At 40.8% G+C, this 21,302-nt stretch overlaps 1 protein-coding gene across 2 annotated transcripts in view; it reads right to left on the bottom strand.

The window, feature by feature from the left end:
• Positions 1–7,971, bottom strand: part of UBQLN1 (ubiquilin 1) — a 45,680-nt gene extending 37,709 nt beyond the window's left edge. Inside the window, exon 1 of one of the 2 annotated variants that reach the window (XM_036923212.2) lies at positions 7,563–7,971. In XM_036923212.2, the coding sequence (XP_036779107.1) occupies positions 7,563–7,742 (180 nt within the window). In that variant the 5' untranslated portion in view covers positions 7,743–7,971. The remainder of the gene's footprint in view (positions 1–7,562) is intronic. The other variant, XM_036923213.2, reaches the window with a different exon arrangement.
• Between the last annotated feature and the right edge of the window lie 13,331 nt (positions 7,972–21,302).

The following is a 21,302-nucleotide window of genomic DNA, read 5'->3' as shown; positions in this document are numbered from 1 at the left end:
CCATTCATCTACTGATGGACACTTAGGTTGCTTCCATTTCTTGGTTATTGTAAATAGTGCTGCGATAAACATAGGGGTGTATATGTCTTTTTCAAATTGGACTGCTGCATTCTTAGGGTAAATTCCTAAAAGTGGAATTCCTGGGTCAAATGATATTTCTATTTTGAGCATTCTGAGGAACCTCCATACTGCTTTCCATAGTGGTTTAACTAATTTACATTCCCACCAGCAGTGTAGGAGGGTTCCCCTTTCTCCACAACCTCACCAGCATTTATTTTTGTCTTTTGGATGGTAGCCATCCTTACTGGTGTGAGGTGATATCTCACTGTGGTTTTAATTTGCATTTCTCTGATAACTAACGATGTGGAGCATCTTTTCATGTGTCTGTTGGCAATCTGAATTTCTTCTTTGGAGACGTGTCTGTTCAGCTCCTCTGCCCATTTTTTAATTGGATTATTTGCTTTTTGTTTGTTGAGGTGCATGAGCTCTTTATATATTTTGGATGTCAACCCTTTATCGGATCTGTCATTTATGAATATATTCTCCCATACTGTAGGGTACCTTTTTGTTCTATTGATGGTGTCCTTTGCTGTACACAAGTTTTTCAGCTTGATGTAGTCCCACTTGTTCATTTTTGCTTTTGTTTCCTTTGCCCGGGGAGGTATGTTCATGAAGAAGTCGCTCATGTTTATGTCCAAGAGATTTTTGCGGATGTTTTTTTCTAAGAGTTTTATGGGTTCATGACTTACGTTCAGGTCTTTGATCCATTTCAAATTTACTTTTGTGTATGGGGTTAGACAGTGATCCAGTTTCATTCTCTAACATGTAGCTGTCCAGTTTTGCCAGCACCATCTGTTGAAGAGATTGTCATTTCCCCATTGTATGTACATGGCTCCTTTATCATATATTAATTGACCATGTATGTTTGGGTTAATGTCTGGAGTCTCTATTCTGTTCCACTGGTCTGTGGCTCTATTCTTGTGCCAGTACCAAATTGTCTTGATTACTATGGCTTTGTAGTAGAGCTTGAAGTTGGGGAGCGAGATCCCCCCCCCCGTTTATTCTTCCGTATCAGGATTGCTTTGGCTGTTCGGGGTCTTTGGTGTTTCCATATGAATTTTTTAACTATTTGTTCCAGTTCGTTGAGGAATGCTGTTGGTAATTTGATAGGGATTTCATCAAATATTGCTTTGGGCAGGATGGCCATTTTGACGATATTAATTCTTCCTAGCCAAGAGCATGGGTTAAGTTTCTATTTGTTAGTGTCCTCTTTAATTTCTCTTAAGAATGTCTTATAGTTCTTAGGGTATAGGTCTTTCACTTCCTTGGTTAGGTTTATTCCTAGGTATTTTATTCTTTTTTATGCAATTGTGAATGGAATTGTTTTCCTATGTTCTGTACATTTTACCACAATAAAAAAGGTGATTTCATATTTTATTTTTAATGGATATAACAAAATTAAATTACATATGTGACTTGCAGTATTTCTATTGGACAGCAGTTACTTAAGTCATGGTAAAATTTTCTAACGAGAAGGGTTTTGAAGAACAGTGTAACAAGATCTAGAACAGTAAGCCCAAAGGCAGAGGTCAGCAAACTTTCTGTAAAAGGCTGGACAGTAAATATTTTCAGCACTGTGGGCCATATGGTCTCTTCTGAAAGCAGCCACAGGTAATACACAGGTGAATAGGCATGGTGGATTTGGCCCAGTACAGTTTGCAGACCCCTGCCTTAAAACATTCACTGTAAGCAATGGTTCCTACCAGCTCAAACTGCTAAATTTTCAGAATTTTTGTGAGCCAGTTTCTTACTGGTAGCTTAAAATTTGCCACAGTGATGGTATTTACACCACAAAAATCAGCAAACACTACACATCAGTGCTGTTTTTCCTAAAGAACCAATTGATAAACATTTACCAGCATACCACCAATTGCATATACAATTAATTTCTCTCCTATGCATTTACAATTATACTAGTTGTGAACCATCTTTGAAAAAACAGATAGTCATTCAAATCATTTTCTGTGTTCTATGGTTGAGATGAAGATGCCCAGCTAAGTAAGGCTGCTCTAGAAAAATTATGTTCCAGCAATGAAAAGCAAGCATGAACATCCTGAGGACAGGAAGCCATGATGTCATGTATATATTGCATTTAGTAAAGCATCAACAGCTGGTAATTATTATTAAATACATATTATTGTACATTATGGTCTAGATCCATTTGTAAACAAATATTTACTCAGCCCATTCTATATGCAAGGTTCAAGTAACACAATGGTGAAAAATCACAGATCCACTCTAGGAGAAGAAATAAGCATCAATCAAATATATCACATAAAAGTAGAATATACAATTATGACAAAAAACAGGGTTCTCTGAGAAAATACAACATGGAATCCCAATCTAGTCTGGATAATCAGATACTTCTTTTGAGAAAGTGACCTTTACAGTGAGATTTACAGGATAAGTGGGAATGGGCAAGCTGCACAAGGCATTCCTGTTATCAAGAACAGACTGTAAAAAACTCCTAAGGCAAGAAAAAATGTAGTAACAGATCAAGGAACCAGAAAGTCAATATGGCAAGAGCCAAGTGACCAAGGAAGAAAGAGGGCATCAGATTGGAGAGAGAAGCAGAACCCTATCACACAGGCCTCATGGACACAATATGTAAGTCTAAGACCATGAGGGAACCATTAGTTTTATGTAAAGGGTAACATAATCTGATTAGCATTTTTCAGAGATTGCTCTAGGAATGAATAGGGGAAACAACACAGAAAAGTGGGGAGACTCACCAGTAGGCCACTGTAATTTTTAGACAACGGGCAATGGCAGTTTAGTGGAGACAATCCTGAATCTTGTACTTACTTAATCTATTATTCCATTGTAGCAATTTCTGGTCTCAGGACACCACTCTTACAAACTTGAACCCCCAAGTTTTTTGTTTATATGGTTTATATCTATTGACATTTGCTATATTAAAAACTGAAACTGAGAAATCTTTATAAATGCTCATTTTAAAATAAAAATGAATTCATTGCAAGTTAACATAACATTCTTATAAAGCAGTAACTAGTATGAAGAGTAGTGCTATTTAAAATTTTTGAAAACCACTTTAGTCTCCTAAGAAAACAACTGGATTTTCACATCTGTTGCAATATCCCACGTTATAGCTTCTGGGAAAGCACACCCATTATTTTTGAGAGAATTAAGAGTTAAAAATGCAAGTAACATCTCAGATTATGAAAATAGTTTTGATATCATGGTCCTCCTAAAAGGGTCCTGGGGACCCCCTCCAACCACATTGAGAACTGCCTGAAAGTCAAAGAAAGCCAAGTAACCACAAGGAAATACCACTTTGCAGCAACTAGGAAAGCTATAATCAAAGACAGACAGCAACAAGTGTTATGTAGAATCTAGAGTGACTGGAATCCTCATGCACTGTTGGTGGGAATATAAAATGGTACAGCCACTATGGAAAACAGTGGATCACTTTCTCACAGTTAAACATAAAGCTACCACATGACCGAATGCCACCTGTAGGTACACATTCAAGAAATAAGAAAAAATGTATCCACCAAAAACTTTTTCCACAAAGGTGTATTTTCTCACAGAGGCATTACTCACAATGGTTAAAAAGTAGAAATAACCCAAATGCCCATCAACTGACTAATTAAAATGTGATATATATCCGCATGATGGAATTATTATTCAGCAATAAAAAGAAAGTACTGACACATGCTATAACATGGATGGACCTTGAAAACATCAGGCTAAGTAAAAGGAGCAAGTCATGGGTTTTCAAAATCTGGTGTGTATTTTACACTCAGCACATTTCCAATCAGTCCAACACTTTAAGAGCTTAATAGATGGATGAGGTTGGTGGTACCAAGGTGGACAGTGCTGCTCTAGATCCAAACTATTTTAAATGTTTGTGCTAATGACCCTGAGGTACTATAAACTCCCTTATCAAGGAAAGGCTCAATTCTATTCAATACGATATTTATTTTATTCTGAGTATGTTAATACTTTTCTAGACGTTCCAAGTGATGAAGATTTTATAAAACTAGAATATACATTGCCTGAATATTTCAGTTAACTATTTCTATAATCCAGAAGGTTACAAAGTCCCAGGACAAGCTAATGAGAAGTCATATGGAAGCTTCCTTCCATTATCTGCACTAATTTTAATCATACACACACACACCCCTTTCTTCCAGACTTCATCTTGCTTGTTGACAGCTGGAAATCCTCAAACTGCTTGGTATCAGATAATGAATAATTAATAGAAAACAATTTCAAACACAGGGATTTTGTGCCACTACACATTCATCTATTTTTATCTAGTTAGTTTTATTATAAAAACTATTAATGAAATCATCTTGGAACATACGTAAAGTTTATATTCTAACTACCTTTAAGTAGAAATTTTAAGTATTACTCAACTAATTCTGGGTATGTAATGAAAAATAAATTTCATTTTAATTTCAAAAATCAGTAAGTATAAGTTTTATTATTATAAGCCTCAATTTCAAACAAGCAACATTCACTCAATGCCAATGGTATTAAGGTATCCTGTTTCTGCCTGTTGGTTATATACACCCAGAAACCAAGGGAAAAATTGGAAAATTTATGACCAAAGTTTACTTATTGTGCAATTGACCCAGGAACTTTATTATAACTTCATCCAATCAATTACCAGAACATATTCTTACAAATACTATTTAAATATAATGTACTAAGAGAATTTGCATTGCATTGAAACACTTACTGAAAAAGTTTAAATTGTAGAAAATGGGATTGGCCTGATAGAAAGCATAGGCTCCAGTATTTTTGTTTAAGTCTCAGTACTTGCTTCAGTACTTTTGTTTAAGCCTCTTGCTTACCCTCTTTACCGCTTAGGTTAAGAATTTCAGAACCAAGTTCTTCCCAGTTTTTTCCTGAACATTTTTAATGGAATCTTAATGTCATTAAGTAGGTTTTAGTGACAAATTTTAATCTTTCAGCAAATAATTTAAATCTAAAAAACTCTTTAAGAAAAAATGTTATAAAATGACAGATCTCTTCTTGTGCTTCAAGTAGAATTTTATAAATCATCTGACTGCTTTTCCTATTCTTACATTTTTCTGTATGTGCTTCCTTAACAGAGCCTATCGGTAGTTTAACTTGTCTTCAGGTTCTTGATGCAGTAGTGAGCTTGCATTTTTATCATGTTTTCTGCAACAGAAAGAATTTATCAAAATCAAAATTCAACTGCCATCAGATAAAACTATTTCACAAGGCTTTAAGTTTATCTATTAAAATTTTACTTTGGTTACAGTGGACTAAAATTAAAACAGTCGCAAAACTTAAAACACTAATTCCACCATTACAAAAAGTAAAAAAAAAAACCTCACAGATATAACATCATAAACTGGCCTAAAGGAGTTTTCTATTTATAAAATACCAACTTTCTAATTTTTACAGTAAAATGCTGAAAATGCACCCAGGATGGAGACCTGAAGTAGAAATCATAGAAAGAAGACCCAAGGGCTTTAAAAGCTAATATTGCTTACACAACTACTACAATATCTAAAATGGAAAAGACTGACACTATCAAATGTTAGATGTGGAGCAACAGGAACTCTGACACACCATCTTTTAAAGGGATTTAAAAATGGTACAAGCACGGTTTTAAAAGTTTCTTATAAAACCAAACCTACAGCTACCCTATAACCCAGTCATTCCACTTCTAAGTATTTAACATGAAAGAGAAAAGCATTTGTACAAGAGTGTTGGTTGCAACTAACCTGAAACAGCTCAGGTGACCCTCAGGAGAATGGATAAAATATACACATACATGAAAGACAACTGCCATCAGAAGGAAGAAACTACTAATACACACAAGAATGAATCTCAAAAACATTACACAGATGTTTTACCCGAAAAAAGCTTTACCCGAAAATAGTGCACATTACTTAATCGCACTTATGTGAAGTTCTAGAATAGGCAAAACTAATCCATAGTGAAAAAAATCAAAACAGTGGTTGATGGAGGGAAGAGTGACTGGAGTGATTGGAAAAGGGCAAGAGGGAACTTTCTAATCAATTACAAAGTTCTACACCTGAAAAAAAGCTTTGGATTTACACAGGTGTATGTATTTGTGAGAACTCACGGAATGGCAACCCATGCTGACCAATGTATGTCAAATTTACCTTAAAAAAATAAAAAACCTGAGCTCAGGTTAATGATATGCTGAAGTGCTTTTAAAGGTAATGTACTGGTATTTGCAGCTTGCTTTGAAATTCAACCAAAAAATAAAAAATGGTTTACTATTTATCAAAAAATGATAAACGATTGTGTGACAGAGAAAATATAGAAAAATGCTAATTGTAGGTGTCTGATACATGGGTGTTCGTAGTACAATTCTTATCACTTTCCTTTATGTTGGGATATAAACGTGGTCATTCAGCAGATGGTTAAATTTCTCACTCGACGCTATACATTGCACCTACTGCTTCACAACACATACCACCTTTCGAACTACATAAACCAATATACCAATCCCAATGGGGAAGCTTACAGGTGTATTTCAGGAATTACTGTTTCCTCATTAAACTGTTCACATTGTTTGAGATCGTCAGAGATCAAGTCAACAAAACGATGGAAAATATCCTGGGATGTACATTCAACAATAAGCTAAAGCAATTTAAATTTTTCAAGATTTTTAATTAACTGAAAATGTTTATTCCTGAAAAGATGTTTAGTAAATTATTTGGTATTTTCTTCCATAAATCCAAATTCGTACTCTTTAATTCGACTGCAACTGCTAATACCTGAAAAACGTAGCTACCATCCCTCTAAAATCAAACAAAAAACCTCCACAGTGGTTGACATCTAAGGGACAATAAATACACCAAAAAGATAACACCACGTCATCAATGAAAACCATCCACCTTTGTCCTTAACCCTAGTACTATTATCTAAAATGCGGCTCAAATCAATTTCTACGTCATAGCTTTTTTCTTAAAGACTGCAAGGTAGGAATGAGTTCAGCCCCCAAAAACGCGCGGAACTATATGTACACGTGCTCCTCACCCCCAAAATCTACCTTAACCCGCAGGCAGGTAAAACAATGGGCACGCCCCCCCCCCCCACCCCATACACATCCTTGTCTTTTCCTGAGACAAAACCGCAGACTAGGCTAAGTGAACCTTCTCCCCAGCCCAGCCTCCACCCGGCCCGAGCCCGGCGGAGGGTCCCTTTCCTTTGTGAGGAGCAGGAGGGAGGCGGCTGGGGGCGGGGAGGCGGCGGGTGGTCGGTGGGCGCCAGAGCGTGAGCAAGGCGCGGAGGGAAGCGGCGTCTGTGCGTCCCACAAACAGGCCGCGCCGCCCCGCCACTAACCTCTGAGGCACCCCAAGTAGCAAACCCACGGACTCGGGTGTGCTCTGACTTGGGATGAGACCCAGGACAATGACACGGGCACCACCTCCCAGGCCCGGCCCTTCCCCAAACCATCTCCTCCGGCTGCGGGCGGAGGTCGTGCCGCCACCCCCACCGCGGCCAGAGCCCGGGGCGGCCCTCACCTGCTGGACCGAGCTGTTCTCGGGCACAGCGAACTCCTCCTTCTCCTTCGGGGTCTTTACTGTGACTTTCATGATCTTGGGCTCCGCGGAGGGAGACGCCGCGGGGGCGCCGGCACCTTCGGCCGCGGCGGCGCTGTCCTGGGAGTTCGGAGGGCCGCCGCTTTCACCACTCTCGGCCATGGCGGCGGCGGCGGCGGCGGTGACTCAGGCGCGCAGGAGGACGGCGAGCGAGGGGAGCCAGGAGACGCCAGAGCCGGCCGGCCTGGGCAGCGCAGAATACGGGGCACGCCGCCTCAGGGACAACGAATGCAGGGCCGCCCTGACGGGCGAGGGGCCGCGGAGCTCGGGGTTGGCTCCGGCGCAGGGCCGGGTTGGGCGCTCGGCAGCCGCCGGGTGTTCAGACGCCTCTCGGTCGCAGCGACATCCGCAACCGCCGCCGCTTCCTTCTCTTGCCCCTCCCCCTACGTCCGTCGGCCGGGTCCGCGCGGGGCACGCCGGGTAACGCGGCTGGCGGCATCGCCGAGTCATTCCTGGCCGGCGCCGCTTTGGGGGTACGAGTGCTTTTCTTTCCCTCCCTCGCTCCATAGGCGCGGCCAGAGTGCGGGACTAAAAGCAAAGTGGGCCAGGGTAGGTCAGTTCATTTTTCACCACCTTCACCGAAAACTAAACCAATGGTGTCGGGGAGGCACTGTAACGGCGCAGTGGGATGACGTCACGGCTAGCGAAATTACTAGAAAGGTGGCTTGACCACTGGGCGCAGCGACCGCGGATGCGCCTGCGCGCTGGTGGCCGGCAGTATCTCCTGCTCACTTTCCACGTACTTGGCGGTGGCCCTGGTCACGGCCTCGGGCCGCCCCGCTCGCCTTTCGGTGCGAGCTCCGCGTACCCCTGTGGGAGGAGGATGTGTGAGGAATGCGGCGGGGCGTTTCGTGGTTATTTTGATGTCCTTAGGTATTAGGTACTCGGACGACTTAAAATGCTTGATTTTACTATGGAATGCGCGGGGGGTTGGACCGTAAGTTAATGGAATGACCCTTTTCATAAGAGGAAAATGGAGCACACCCCTGTAGCCACCCTGCGCAATCCCACGGAGTCATTGCGCCAGCGCCAGGGCTTCCTGCTCTCGAGTCAGCCCAGTCTGGTCAGGCGATCAGGCCACCTGTGGTGACAGTGGCCTTCGCTCCCGCCTTCACAGCCATGCGCGGTTCTGTGTGAACACTATCCCTCCAAATGTACGGGGCAAAAACGGTGCCCAAGGAGCGTGCCAACCCAACTGGAGCTAGTTTAATGTAGCTCAGGCTTTCAATTTATTTCCTAATACCAAATTAAGTTTCTACTACATTGCAGACTTTAGGTGGCATTAAAGGTAGTTTTCAAAAATTATTTTCAATGTCATATGGGTACTAATAAGCAGGAAGTGAATTATTCCCCCCCCGAGAATTCTCAATTTGAAATGACATCATCATTTGCCATTTAAAGATGACTTGCAAGAAATATAGAACCCAGGACATTAATTTTATTAGTATTGCGCAAGTGGAAACCCTGAAAGCCGGCGATGACCCAAATGTGCCCGCACATTCTGTGTTTGTGTTTTTAAACAATGCAACTCTGTTCTGGGAGTAAATACTGTTGGATGAAGACTAATTTTTAGCAGAAGTTTTGAATGTAAATTGCAATATAGACATCATTTGATACCAGCTAAATTTCTGACAGCATTGTTGAGTAACATGAAGAAATTACATAAGACTGTCTGCTGAAGGATAAACCTCTGCTGAAGAATGACTTCTTACGTATGTCTAGATGTGAGGTATTCACTCCTCAAGGTAGAAAGTTCCAGCATTGGACAACCAATCATTTTTCTCTAACCCGCACTTATGAAAGTGCTCTGTAGTTATGTGTCCACATTAATTTGTAAAAAATTCTGATGTATATGCACAATTTATGAAGCAATACAATTTTTCTGTGAGAATATATGATAGTTATTCATTATGACATTTTTAGAAAATTCCTACCTTTCAAAGAACTACTAGAGGTGGGGGTTTAGATCAGGGATCCACAAACGTTCAGGAAAGATTAGATAGTAAATATGTTAGGCTTTGCTGGCATACATTCTCTGTCTCAAATACTCAGCTTTGTTCTTGTAGCACAAGCAACTATAGATCATTCAGACATGAATAAGTGTGGATGTGTTCCAATAAAACTACTAAGAAAAACAGGCATAGCATTTGATTTGAACCACAGATCTAGATGTCTATTTGAGACATTTTCTTCTGAGTGATTTTAAATGGTCAGTCTGGAGAAAAATAATGAGAGCATATTTCATTCATTCTACAAACATGAACTGAACACAATGGCCAAATACTGTGTTGGGCATACAAAGACAAATAAGACTCAGTCTTTAACCCCAAAAACTTAAGAGGTTAGTTGGATGGGAGGTTAGGGTGCAGGAATATAAGCAGTGACGTGCTGGTAAACATTTAATAACCAACTCTCTAGAAAACAAGCTTTGATTTATGGCATTTGTCAATTTCCTTGGTGTAAATACTTGCAAAATGGCCAGTCAGTGGTCCTCTTGCTCACAAAATTCCTGAAACATTACCTATTCTCATAAGCTAATGTGAGCAAGCTCTAACTAGATAGTTCCTTTTATTCATATGGGGGAAGAATTCTTCTGGACAAACTAAGTTGATTCAGTCAACAAGTAGTTATTGAGCAGCCTTTAGTCCTGTGTCCAGGAACTTCTGTTAACTTCAGCACATTTAGTATGTGTGTCGCCAAATAAGTGGCGTGATACAAATAACATGCATTCATCATGTTATCCCACCATTCAAAATCCATCATAGGCTCCAGGATGCCTGTAAAATTAAGCCCTTTACTTGATTTCTTAATTTGAAATTTATATAACAATTTTTTTACTTCTTAAATTAATAACTTCTTAACTAGAAATTCAAGACCTTCCACAACTAACTCCTGTTCTGGCTTTCAAGCTTCACTCCTGTTGTTCTCTGTAGATACTCTCCACTGCAGTCAATATGGTTTTTTTTCAGTCTCTAGCAGCACTTGTACATCATACATTTCTCACCTCTGATCGTTCCTTCAAGTCATTACACCCCCACATTGTGCTCATTATTGCTGCCTCCTCTCTAAAGGCTTCCTTTAGATATATACATACATAGATATATACCCAAGCCTACAGAATCATTTTTTTTTCTCGGACCTTCCATCGTGTTTATTTGGACAATTCACTTGACAATTCATCACTGGTAATATAGCTTTATTACTGAAAGCAATTTCTGTTACCAGTCTCATTCACACCTTCCTTTGCTCTGGCCTAGATGAAAGCAATAACCTCCTACAGAGGTTCCTTTGCCTCAGTCTAAAGTCTCCATCCTCAAAATTATTTTCTATTGGTGCCATATGTTACTCTAGAAAATTCTCATTAGCTCTCACCAGAGTTTTAGAATAATATCTAAGCTTTGTGGCATGGTGTCCAGGGTCTTCTGTGACCAAAAGATCTTGCTCCTCATTCATCTCTTACCCTCAACCGAAAGGATCCACTAAGCTCTCTGAGCTTGTCTTGTGCATTCCTGCCTCAAGTTTCGAATGCGTTTTCCACACAACAGTTTCTCCTGTGAGTAGAAATTCCTCCCATTTTGCCTCCATTGTTTTATCCATCCTTCAAGCCTCCAACCTAAAAAGTGACTTTCCCTAACAATGATTCCCTGATAACTTTTTGATCATAAATATTTGCTTAATATATTTCCATCTAGTTTTATTGCCTTTTTGGCATCACTTAACATATTCTGCCTTGTATTACACTTGATGGTGTGCATATCCCCTTTATATTAGACAGGGTCCTTGAACACAGGGATCAGGTATTAATCGTCATATGTACCACACAGTGCCCAAACTGATTTCTTAGCATGAGAACATTTACTGTTGAACTGAATTGTTGAGCTGCCATGTTTGCACTAGAGAGGACATTCATTTAGAGCAGGAATCATATTTTATACTCCTTTGTCTCTCCCAAGGTTTATAGTATAGTGACATATAGATAGATAACAGATATATACCTTAGAACATGCTTGCTTTACAATAGGTTCAGAGCAAGGGGATGTTATTTACTCCCTGCTTGGGGCAGGGAAAGGTGGGAGAGTCAGAGAAGGAAACTGGGAGAAATAATATGCGCGAGGCCTGAAGAAATGGGTACAATGTTAAGTGTGTTGAGAGGAGCAACATCCTGTGAAGGATGACATGGGGAGGACAGAAACTCTGCTGGAGCCCTGGTCTCCATGTGTGGGTGCAGCCTAGGAATAGTCCACAAATATCTCTAGGGCTACTTCAGTATCAAAGGGAATGTGGCAAAATGTTTAAAGGTTTGAGCCTCAGGGTTGGGTAAGATATGGTGGTGAGCAGGGCTGTTTATTAATTTGCCATTAAAATTTCCTCTGTTAATTAACTAAAATTTTAGAACTCTGGGAGAATAGGTGAACACATCTACAACCACCACCAGCTTTGGACAAAGGCTGGTAAATACGTGTCCCACAGCTCTGTCAGGCACTACAAAACATGCAGCAGCAGTGAGAGGGCCAGCAGTGGTGCAAGGGAAGGAGTTATCAAAGCCTCTCTGAAACACCTGTGGCTCTTATTTTGCTCCAGTGTCCCTGTTTTTTACTTTTTATTTTGAAATAATTATACACTTAGAGGAAGTTGCAAGATTAGTACAGAGTGCCATGTACCCTTCACCCAGCTTCTCCCAATGGTTACATCTTAAATTGTGTTGCATAATACCAAACTAAGAAATGGACATATTAACTGGGCTACAGAACTTACTCAGTTCCCACCATATTTTTTCACCATTCATTTGTGTATGTGCATGCATGTTTCTGTGTGTGTGTGTACTCCTATGCAATTTTATCCCTCACACAGATTCGTGTTACCACAACCACAGTCAAGAGACATAACTATTCCACCACCAGTCTATTTTCATCCTTCCTGTATTGCAGGGTTTTTCAACCTTGACATTACTGACATTTTGGACCAAGTTTGTTTGGGGGACTTTTTGTTGTGGGGGTCTTTTTGTTTGCCTTGGGGCTTGGGGAACAACTTTGTTGTGGGGGCTTTTTGGAACATTTTGTAGGATGTTGGCAGCATCCCTGACCTCTATTCACAAGATGCCAGTAGCATACCACCCAACCTCACTATTACATGACATTTACGTGTCTCTAGACATTGCCAAATACCCCTGCCAGGCACAAATACCCTTGGTGGAGAACCATTGCTGTCCAAAGTCTGGTGGGATTCTTCCCACCACCTACTTTTTTCCAATTTCCTCTCTCACAAAGTGGTGGAGCAAATGTTACCAAGTATCAAAGAATCATATTTCACTATGAAGTCTCTCTAATTCCATGTTGATTTAATAATCATGATAAATGTTACTGTGGGTTTTTCCCAGTATTGCTAAGTATTGCCAGGATTCCATTATAAATGTATATTTAACCTGTTACTGTGTTTCACCCCCTCAACTCTTATCAGGAGTTTGGAATTTACTCAGGCCTTATGAAAATGCTTTAAAATATTCTACAAACTATTCTCCTTTGACCTCTCTTATGAACAAGGAACTACTGATAACCTGAGATAGAGTCCCTAGGGCAGGCATTGAGTGTCTTACAGAAGTGGTAAGACTGGTTCTCCTGAAACACATGAACACAAGGATAAATACTTTTATAATTAGACTCAAACTTGGTTTAATTTTATGTAGAACTCCAAGCCTAATTATTTCAGAGGACAAATTTGTTCAATACACATATATTTGGAAAGTGTTTCCTGACCTTAGGAGGTTACCTTATGGGAAGAGTCTGTCATCACCTTGTGTGAACCAAGCAAAGGAGCCCTGGGGAAATTTTAGGTGCTCTCTGAGTGCAGAGAGATATAATGTGTAAAATCTATTGTGAAGCAAGTCGCCTAGGAATTCCAGAGGATAATAATGCTTCTGGAGAAAAAATGCTTCTGGATGTCAGGGAATTTTATATACTCAAAATGGTAACGTGTTGAGATATTTTACATAGGACACTGAAAGGTGTTTAAAAAAAATGTAGTCTTCCCATCATTGCATTTCATCCAAACAATTCTTAAAGCATTAGTTCCCAAATAAGCTTAAAGGTAAAGACAGAGTACTATGGCTTCTCTGAGTTGCTGTATGATCTATCAGGAATTGTGAAGGACCTGAGATTTTCCCTCCTTACAAGCTAACAGTTTCATGAATGCTGGCAAAAGACACAAGATGCCTAGGTCAGAAACAAAGGGCTTCATTACAGCAATAGCAGTAGCCTGTATATCAGCATTTTCTTGAACCAGTTCCCCAAACCATACCTTGTGCAGAATAATGCAGAGAGGGCCAGGTGACTCGTGCATGTGAAGACTTGCATTATACAAGAGGACCCCTAAGGCTAGGGAACCTAGATCTTTTAAATGGGCAGTAAACCTGCAGCCCTTTGCTCTGGAGGGAGATACTATCTCTTCAAAGACTGTTCACCATACGAATATCCTTGAAAAACTAGTCCTAAACAAAGGCAATGTATTAGTTTCCTTCCTATTGTGGCTGTGACAACCACAAATTTAGTGGTTTAAACAACACAGATATATGAGAGTTCTGCGAGGTCAAAATGGGACTTAAAGGGTTAAAATCAAAGGGTCTGGGGGAGAATCTGTTCCTTGCCTTTGCCAGATTTTAGAGGCTGACCACATTCTTTGGCTTGTGGTCACATCACTCCAGCTTTTGCTTCCATTGTCAATCTCCTCTTACTCTCCTGCCTCCCTCTTTCCCTTATAAGGACCCTTGTGATGACATTGGCCCTCTCAGATAACCCAGGATAGTCCTCCATCTCAGGATCTTTAATCACATCTGCATGTAAGGAGACAGATTCATAGGCTCTGAGGATTAGGACATGGACATCTTTGGGGAGCCGTTATTCTAGCCACAGGCAGTCATTGCCTATATTCACAAGATGTACAGAATTATGAGACCCAGGAAGAATTGTTGCCCAGGAATAACCACTCCTTGTTTCTACATTTTCTTGACTTTTGGCAAACTTTCCTGTGAGCATGCCACTCTTTTGGTCATTCTGATTAATCTGGCCACCAGAGACTGGGACCAAATCCATTCATTTCATTTAAAAAGGCTACTATGACAGAATTCTAAGGAGCAGAATGAGACCAACCTGCAGTATTAGTAGCTGCAGGGATCCAGTTGAAGAATACACCTGAGGCTCCTCAGGGATCCAGATCCAGATCAAATTGACTGAACAAATCCCTTAAAGAATCAGGGCCTACTTTGGCTGTTTCTTAGCTATTGTTTCTATATTGACTTTTCCCCTTGGCCCGAGGCATTAATTTAGGCACAGCAGGATGTCTTAGCAATCGCACACACTTTGCAGTGGCCTGCAAGGAGGAAATCTAGGGCAATTTTATCAGTCATAACAACTGTGAGCAGTGAGTCAAGGCAGACTTGAATGCCTTCCAAAGCTAATGTGATGTCATTGGTCTCTTCAGCTAAAGTTAGGACTTTAAATTTTGTTCCACCTTTTCTATTTGGATGGTTCTTATTGTAGAAATAACTGCACACATCTTACAAATAGCAAGTTACCCACTGAGAAACTCTTCCAGGTAATCAAAGGCAGCCTCATTTTGGTAGTTCTCTCTGTTCTCTGAGGGCCCTGTGATTTGCTGATGGTGTTCCCTTAAATGCTCAAATATCTCTTATGACCACCTCTAAGATGCAAGTCAGTGTGTTTTAAGAGGAAGCAAGTTAATGCCTGGCTTCTACATAGGAAGTGCAGTCCTGGCGGTACACATGGTATGCCTGGAAAGAAAATGTTTGTGATTATTGGAGCTTCCCCATGTGATCTACATCAGTTGAGGGACACTGATTGGTTGACAGCATCTCCACTGTGACCTCCCAGCTGGTTGGCAGCCCTTAGAGTTCCTAGCTTAGTTTGAATTAAGTCTAGTTCTTTTTTTATTATTATTATTCTTTGTTTTTCTCTTTTCTTTTTTCTTTTAAGCCTAGTTCTTATTTGTGGAATGACTGCCTGCAATAGTCAGTCTAAACTGTCCTGTTTGTCACTGCAACCAGCCAGGTGGCATTTATCCACTCCACAGAATGACTAGTGAAGGCTACAGGAATGGGAGATATCCAGAGATGCTGATATATGTATTGCATGGGAGGTGCAGGAGCTGGGCTACTCCCTGCTGTTTTCAATTGGCCTCCTATTAAATTTTTCAAGGAGGATGGCAATCAGTTGTAGTCAGAGCTATCTGGTGGGATATGGCAGACCCAGGGTCAGTTAAATTTAGTGTTTGCCAGTTTGGGAGAACCACGGCTGAGTGCCTTCCTTCATGAGGAAAGGCCTGGGGAAAACTCTGAAAGATGAAAGATTATTAATATCTCTCCCTCTCCTGTGCCTCCTGAGGTCCAAGATGTTCCTTTCCCTAGTGCCGGGATTATTTACCTCCACCTCCACCTCCAAAAACCAGTGTGTCCCCTTCTAATGGCTATTACTTCACCTTTTCCCCAATCATTCCCTATTCACACCCAGACCTCCTTTCTGTCCAAAAGGGTAAGGCTCAAAAGGGATAAGGACATTTTTCTAATTTTATGGAGAACCATTATGTTCCAACTGGAGCCCTCAAGGACCATTACAGAGGGAACTCAGGAAGCAGTGTACTCCACCATGTAGTCACTATCCTATGTGCTAGGACCATGTCAGTCCAAAGAAAGAATCCAAATAGCTGAACCAGAATTAAGTTTAAATCCCTTAAGCCTTGTTTTAGCTGGGCTGCCACCAAAAGGGTGTACCAACCAGGCCAGTCTTCAGTTGTCAGAGGAAAAATAACATACCCAGAAATGCCCTGAGTAGAATTCTGGATTTTCAAAGTAGGTTGTAAGCCCCCTAACCCACCCATTTGTCCTTATCATTACCTAGGAAGTAGCCAAGATAAGATGATCTCTTCCTGAGTACAGTCACATTCAGTGACTAAAATACCTAGTACTGAAGTGTATGACCTCAGAGAAGGTGAAGGGTATATAGTAAGAGATCTTTTTGAATTGATTTTTTGAGGTGACTGTTCCAACACTCAACACTACTACATGCCTGTGGATAGTAGAGAACATGGAAAGTTCATTAAGTACTTTGGCCATTAGCCCATTGTTGAGTGGCTTTTGCAATAGAAAGCAAATCACTGTCAGGCCACAAATGGTGCAGAAAGCCAAACAGATGACAGATTAGTTTCAAGGGCTAGAAGGTGTAGCTAGAGTCAGTTAATTGGACTATTCCAGTAACACCAAAGCTGAAAAAGTGTCAAAGCAGTGAGGCACAACCAACAGCCCTGAGAAAGGGTCAAAAGTCCAATGCAATCAATACGCCAGGAGTGGACAGGGGCCACACTCATGCATTGTGGCCTCGTGTGCTGTTAGACAAATCATCAATTTGTGGGGAGTCCAAGTCTGGCATGCTGCAGTTGCCTTTGCATCAGAAGCGTAGATTCTTCTACTCTGTGCTCAATCTATGACGATGGGCATGGACCGTGTCCATTACAATGACGGGCACAGCAGCAGTGGTGGTGATCAGGGCAGCACAAAGCTCGGTCAGCAGCTGGCCTCCAGTCAGTCTGATCAGAAACGGCCCCACTGTGGACATCTGCATGAGACACCCACGTGGTTGGCTCAGCAGCTGTGATTTGTTTCCACAATTCAGGTCTCCACAGAAGAGGAGACGTGAAGTTTTCAATCTGCCAGGCTATAGATTTTCAAGGGCAAACCAAAGAGCTAGGCCATTGGCAACAGCCCAAGAGTCAGCACAAATTTACCAAAGTTCATTAAGAGGACTGCTGGTCAGAGATAAGAGAGTGGCCTTGAATTCTGCCCGTGGAGAGTAGTGACTGTCTGCTTTTGGTTCTTCATGTTAGCACTGAGACTGAACAGCTGCTACAGCTCTGAGAACTCCTATCAAGTGTCAGTGTAGCCAAACCCTCAGTGAGTCAGGCCCAGGCATTTAAGTGAAACTGAATTGTGGGCCCCATTAAGCCAGTGACTTTGCTTCAGGCAGAAAAGCTAGAGAGAGAAGGTGAATGATAACATTTCTCCCAGGGGAAAAGCTGCCAGTTTTTCATATAAAGCTGAGATGCCATGGGGGCCAGAACAGCAGCATTCTTGAACATCCCGTTCCACTTGACAGGCAAGGATCACTGAGCCCTTCTCACCTGGGTCATTCAGTCCAGGTTGACCCACCCCTAAATGGGAGTATCAGGCTGAGAGTTGCAAGGCCTTTTATCAATCAGGAATTCATTTTCAGCAAGAGTCTGGTAGCAACTCTAGCTGCTTTTCAAAAGGGGTGTATGTGGTAGCCACGTTAGAGAGGCTATGAGTCCAAAACCCCAAGGGAATCTCCGACAAGAGGGGGCTCCAATCACCAAAATCATCAGTCTCAGAGACTTGTAGTGGCCCCTGAAAAGTACTACAGTTCTTTACATGGAGCTCTTCCCAATCAGGAGAATCTCCTCTGGCATTTATGGGATGTGGAAACACGTGAATATATAACACATTAATTCTGACTATTCATTCAGATGTAAGAGTAACAACAGTACATTGAATTGGCCTCAGGTCCCCACCCTCATGGTCACATTAGCTCTCCCCTGGGTGAACCCTTCCTGACCCCATTAGCTGAATCCAGGGGTCAGTGACCCCTCCATGGGACTGGCAGGATTGACTTGGATACCTGTCTCCAGCAGAGCCATACAAGTTTGGGTTCCTGACCTTCTCAAAATTGCCCAGGATACCCGTCAAGTGCACAGCCCTTTGGTCCCCCATCGTGACAGGAAAAGCTTGGATCTCTCCCTAATCACCTTTCCCTTAAAGCAGCTTAGGCTGGCTTAGAGGGGGAGGGAGGGATCAAAAGGCCTGAAGGAGCAAGAGTGACTACACGCAGGAAGCAAGCCGCTCTGACTTTCAGTTCAGTGGCTGACTGCATACAGCTAAACAAACTCGTAGTGTTGTGAGTCGGCCCAAAGCTCTGTGAGGCAGCGGAGCACCATTCGCTCACCCTATTTCAGCCTTAGGGACTGTAGCAGCCGCAGCCTTGTTTCCTAGCTGTGGCTGGGGTTTGTGCCCTTCGGCTGACAACCTTCCTTGAGAATTCTTCCTTAATCTGGGGCATCTACTGCCTTGTTATCAAACTAACATCTCTTAAATTCTCACAAATGCCAGGGGGAGTTTCCAAGATTGGCAGGGTTGATTGCAAGAAGTTATCTAGATTTCTTTGGGTCTGGCTCTCAGTCTTCAGTGGGCTACTTCATCAGCATTGTAAACCCAATCTGGGGCAATAAAAGCAGTAAGGATCTAAACGTTCATTTATGGTTTCCCACTGGAATTGGTCTGGCTCTGGAAAATCTTTCTGAGGGCCAAAGCTCCTTATATCAGTCTGAAGCACTCTAACAAAAACCTGTGAGACCTTTTCTTAGTTCTGGATGGATCTAGATTAGCATGATGGACTTAAGGAAAGGGCTGAGCACAAGGATGGTTTAGCTGCTGCCATTCTTAACAAGCGTTATGCGCCTACTCCTTCATCTCCCAAACCAACCAGCCTAAGTTCTAAAAATGTGCCTGGTTTCTGTCCATAGCAGTTGCAAATTTCCCTTTCATGTTCAAAGTAGTGCATGTGCCTGTAACTATTGTCCAAAAGAGAGCAAAACAGTACAAGTTGTTATAATGGGATGAACCTGAGGTGGCTCTAATATTAATCTCTACTTGCCGTATTTGTAAGCTGACAAGTCAGTCTGCTACAGTTTTGTGGATGTGGACAGAAGGCACAAGGGTCCTAGGTCAGAGACAAAGGACTTTATTACTTATAGCAGAAGCAGTAAGGAGGCAGAGTATCAGTGCTGTCATGCATCATTTCCCAAAGTTCCAGTCCCCAGGGCAATGTAAAGAAGACCAGATTTCATCTGTACTCTAGTGAGTTATAAGAAAAGAACTCTGAGCTTAGAGAACCCAAATCTTTTACAGTAGGCAGTACACCTCCCTGCCCGTCACTCTGAAGGGGAACATTATCTTCCAAGGTTGTAAGCACTCCTGCCCTTTGCCGCAGCAGGAGACAGACACTATATCTTCCAAGGCTGTTCACTATACACAGATCATGGAAGAGAAGAGTCCCAAACAAAAACCAAGTCAGTGCCTCTTCTCACAAGATGTGCAGAAATGCAACAGACCAATGGAGAATTATATCCCAGCATCGTCTCCTAATAATTTATATTTGCCTGAAACTCTAGGCACTAGAATGTTCTTGAGATGATATTTATTCTAGTTCTCCCCATCCTTAAAGACATATCTGAGAAGAGACTATAAGACAGAGGTCAAAAACCTGTTTCTCTAAAGCCCCAAGTAGTAGAGATTTTGAACTTTGCATACTTCTCACCCTCTGTAATTGTGTAAGCTGATGCCTTATTTTATATATGTCAAATAGAATATACATTTCTATTGATTCCCTTCGTTTGGAGAACAGACTTGACTGCATTTGTATGAATATCTTGATTAGTCAATACATGGGGCCTTCCTAATATTCTTCAACTAAGTTTAGGGGAAGCTGCTAATTGTTTACAAGATAAAGTCCTAACTTTCTTAGAAGATTAAACTCCTGATTTCAATTGCAGATAACCTAAATATAATCCTTAAGAATATTACTGTATTAATATACATATTGGCAGATGGTGTCATAGCTTAAGTGGGGTAAGGAGGGAGCACTTGTGTGGAATTGGTAACCTAAATGTGGAAAGCAAAACTTAATAGCATTTAGAAACTAAAAAGGATTTCTTAAATGAAACACAAAAATCACATGTCATAAAAGAAATACTGACATAATTAATTATGGTAAAATAAAAAGCTCAGATACATCAAAAACTTCAAATACAAAATGAAAAGACAGCTATGTACTGAAAAATAAATGTGGGAAACTTACAATCAACAAATAATTCGTATCCAGAATATATAATTATAAATAGGAAAAAATAAAATACCTAAAAGAAAAATGGGCAAATCAGTCAAATGGAAATCCCTAAGAAATGCTCAGTTTCATTAGTTTATATGGAAAACAGAAATTTAAACAAGATAGCAATTCATACCCATTTTAATGGTAAAAATAAATCTGACAGTAGCAAGTATTGAGTATATAGACAATGGAACTTTCATAAACTGCAATTTGGAGTATAAATTGGTACTGCCACTTTGGAAAATAATTTGGCAATATTTCAGAAAGTTGATGATGTACATATCTTACCCAGCAATTTCACTGGCTAGTATAAATATAAACTTTAGAAAACTCTTGTATAAATTCACAGAGACATGCAAGAATATTTATTGCAACACTATTTGTAATAGTTAAAATGAGAAATAATCTAAGTATTTACTTAATATTCATATAGTAGAATACTATGCAGCAGGTAAAATGAGTAAACCAAAGATATATGTATTAATTAAAACCTCAAAAATATTGAGCAAAAAATGCAAGTTGCATATCACTATCTATATTATTTATATCAAGTTTTAAAACATGCAAAACAACATTATAGTGTAAAAATATCCATAAGGTATGACAACAAAAAATCAGGATAGTAATTACCTTTAGGAGAGAAGGAAGGGAATGAGATTGGAGAAGGATACATATGATGCTTGTTTTATCTGTATTGTTT

This window comes from Manis pentadactyla, chromosome 3 (genome assembly GCF_030020395.1).
Source record: "Manis pentadactyla isolate mManPen7 chromosome 3, mManPen7.hap1, whole genome shotgun sequence".
Lineage (NCBI taxonomy): Eukaryota > Metazoa > Chordata > Mammalia > Pholidota > Manidae > Manis > Manis pentadactyla.
The sequence above is the reverse complement of the archived record's forward strand: the minus strand, read 5'-3'. Positions and strand labels throughout refer to the sequence as shown.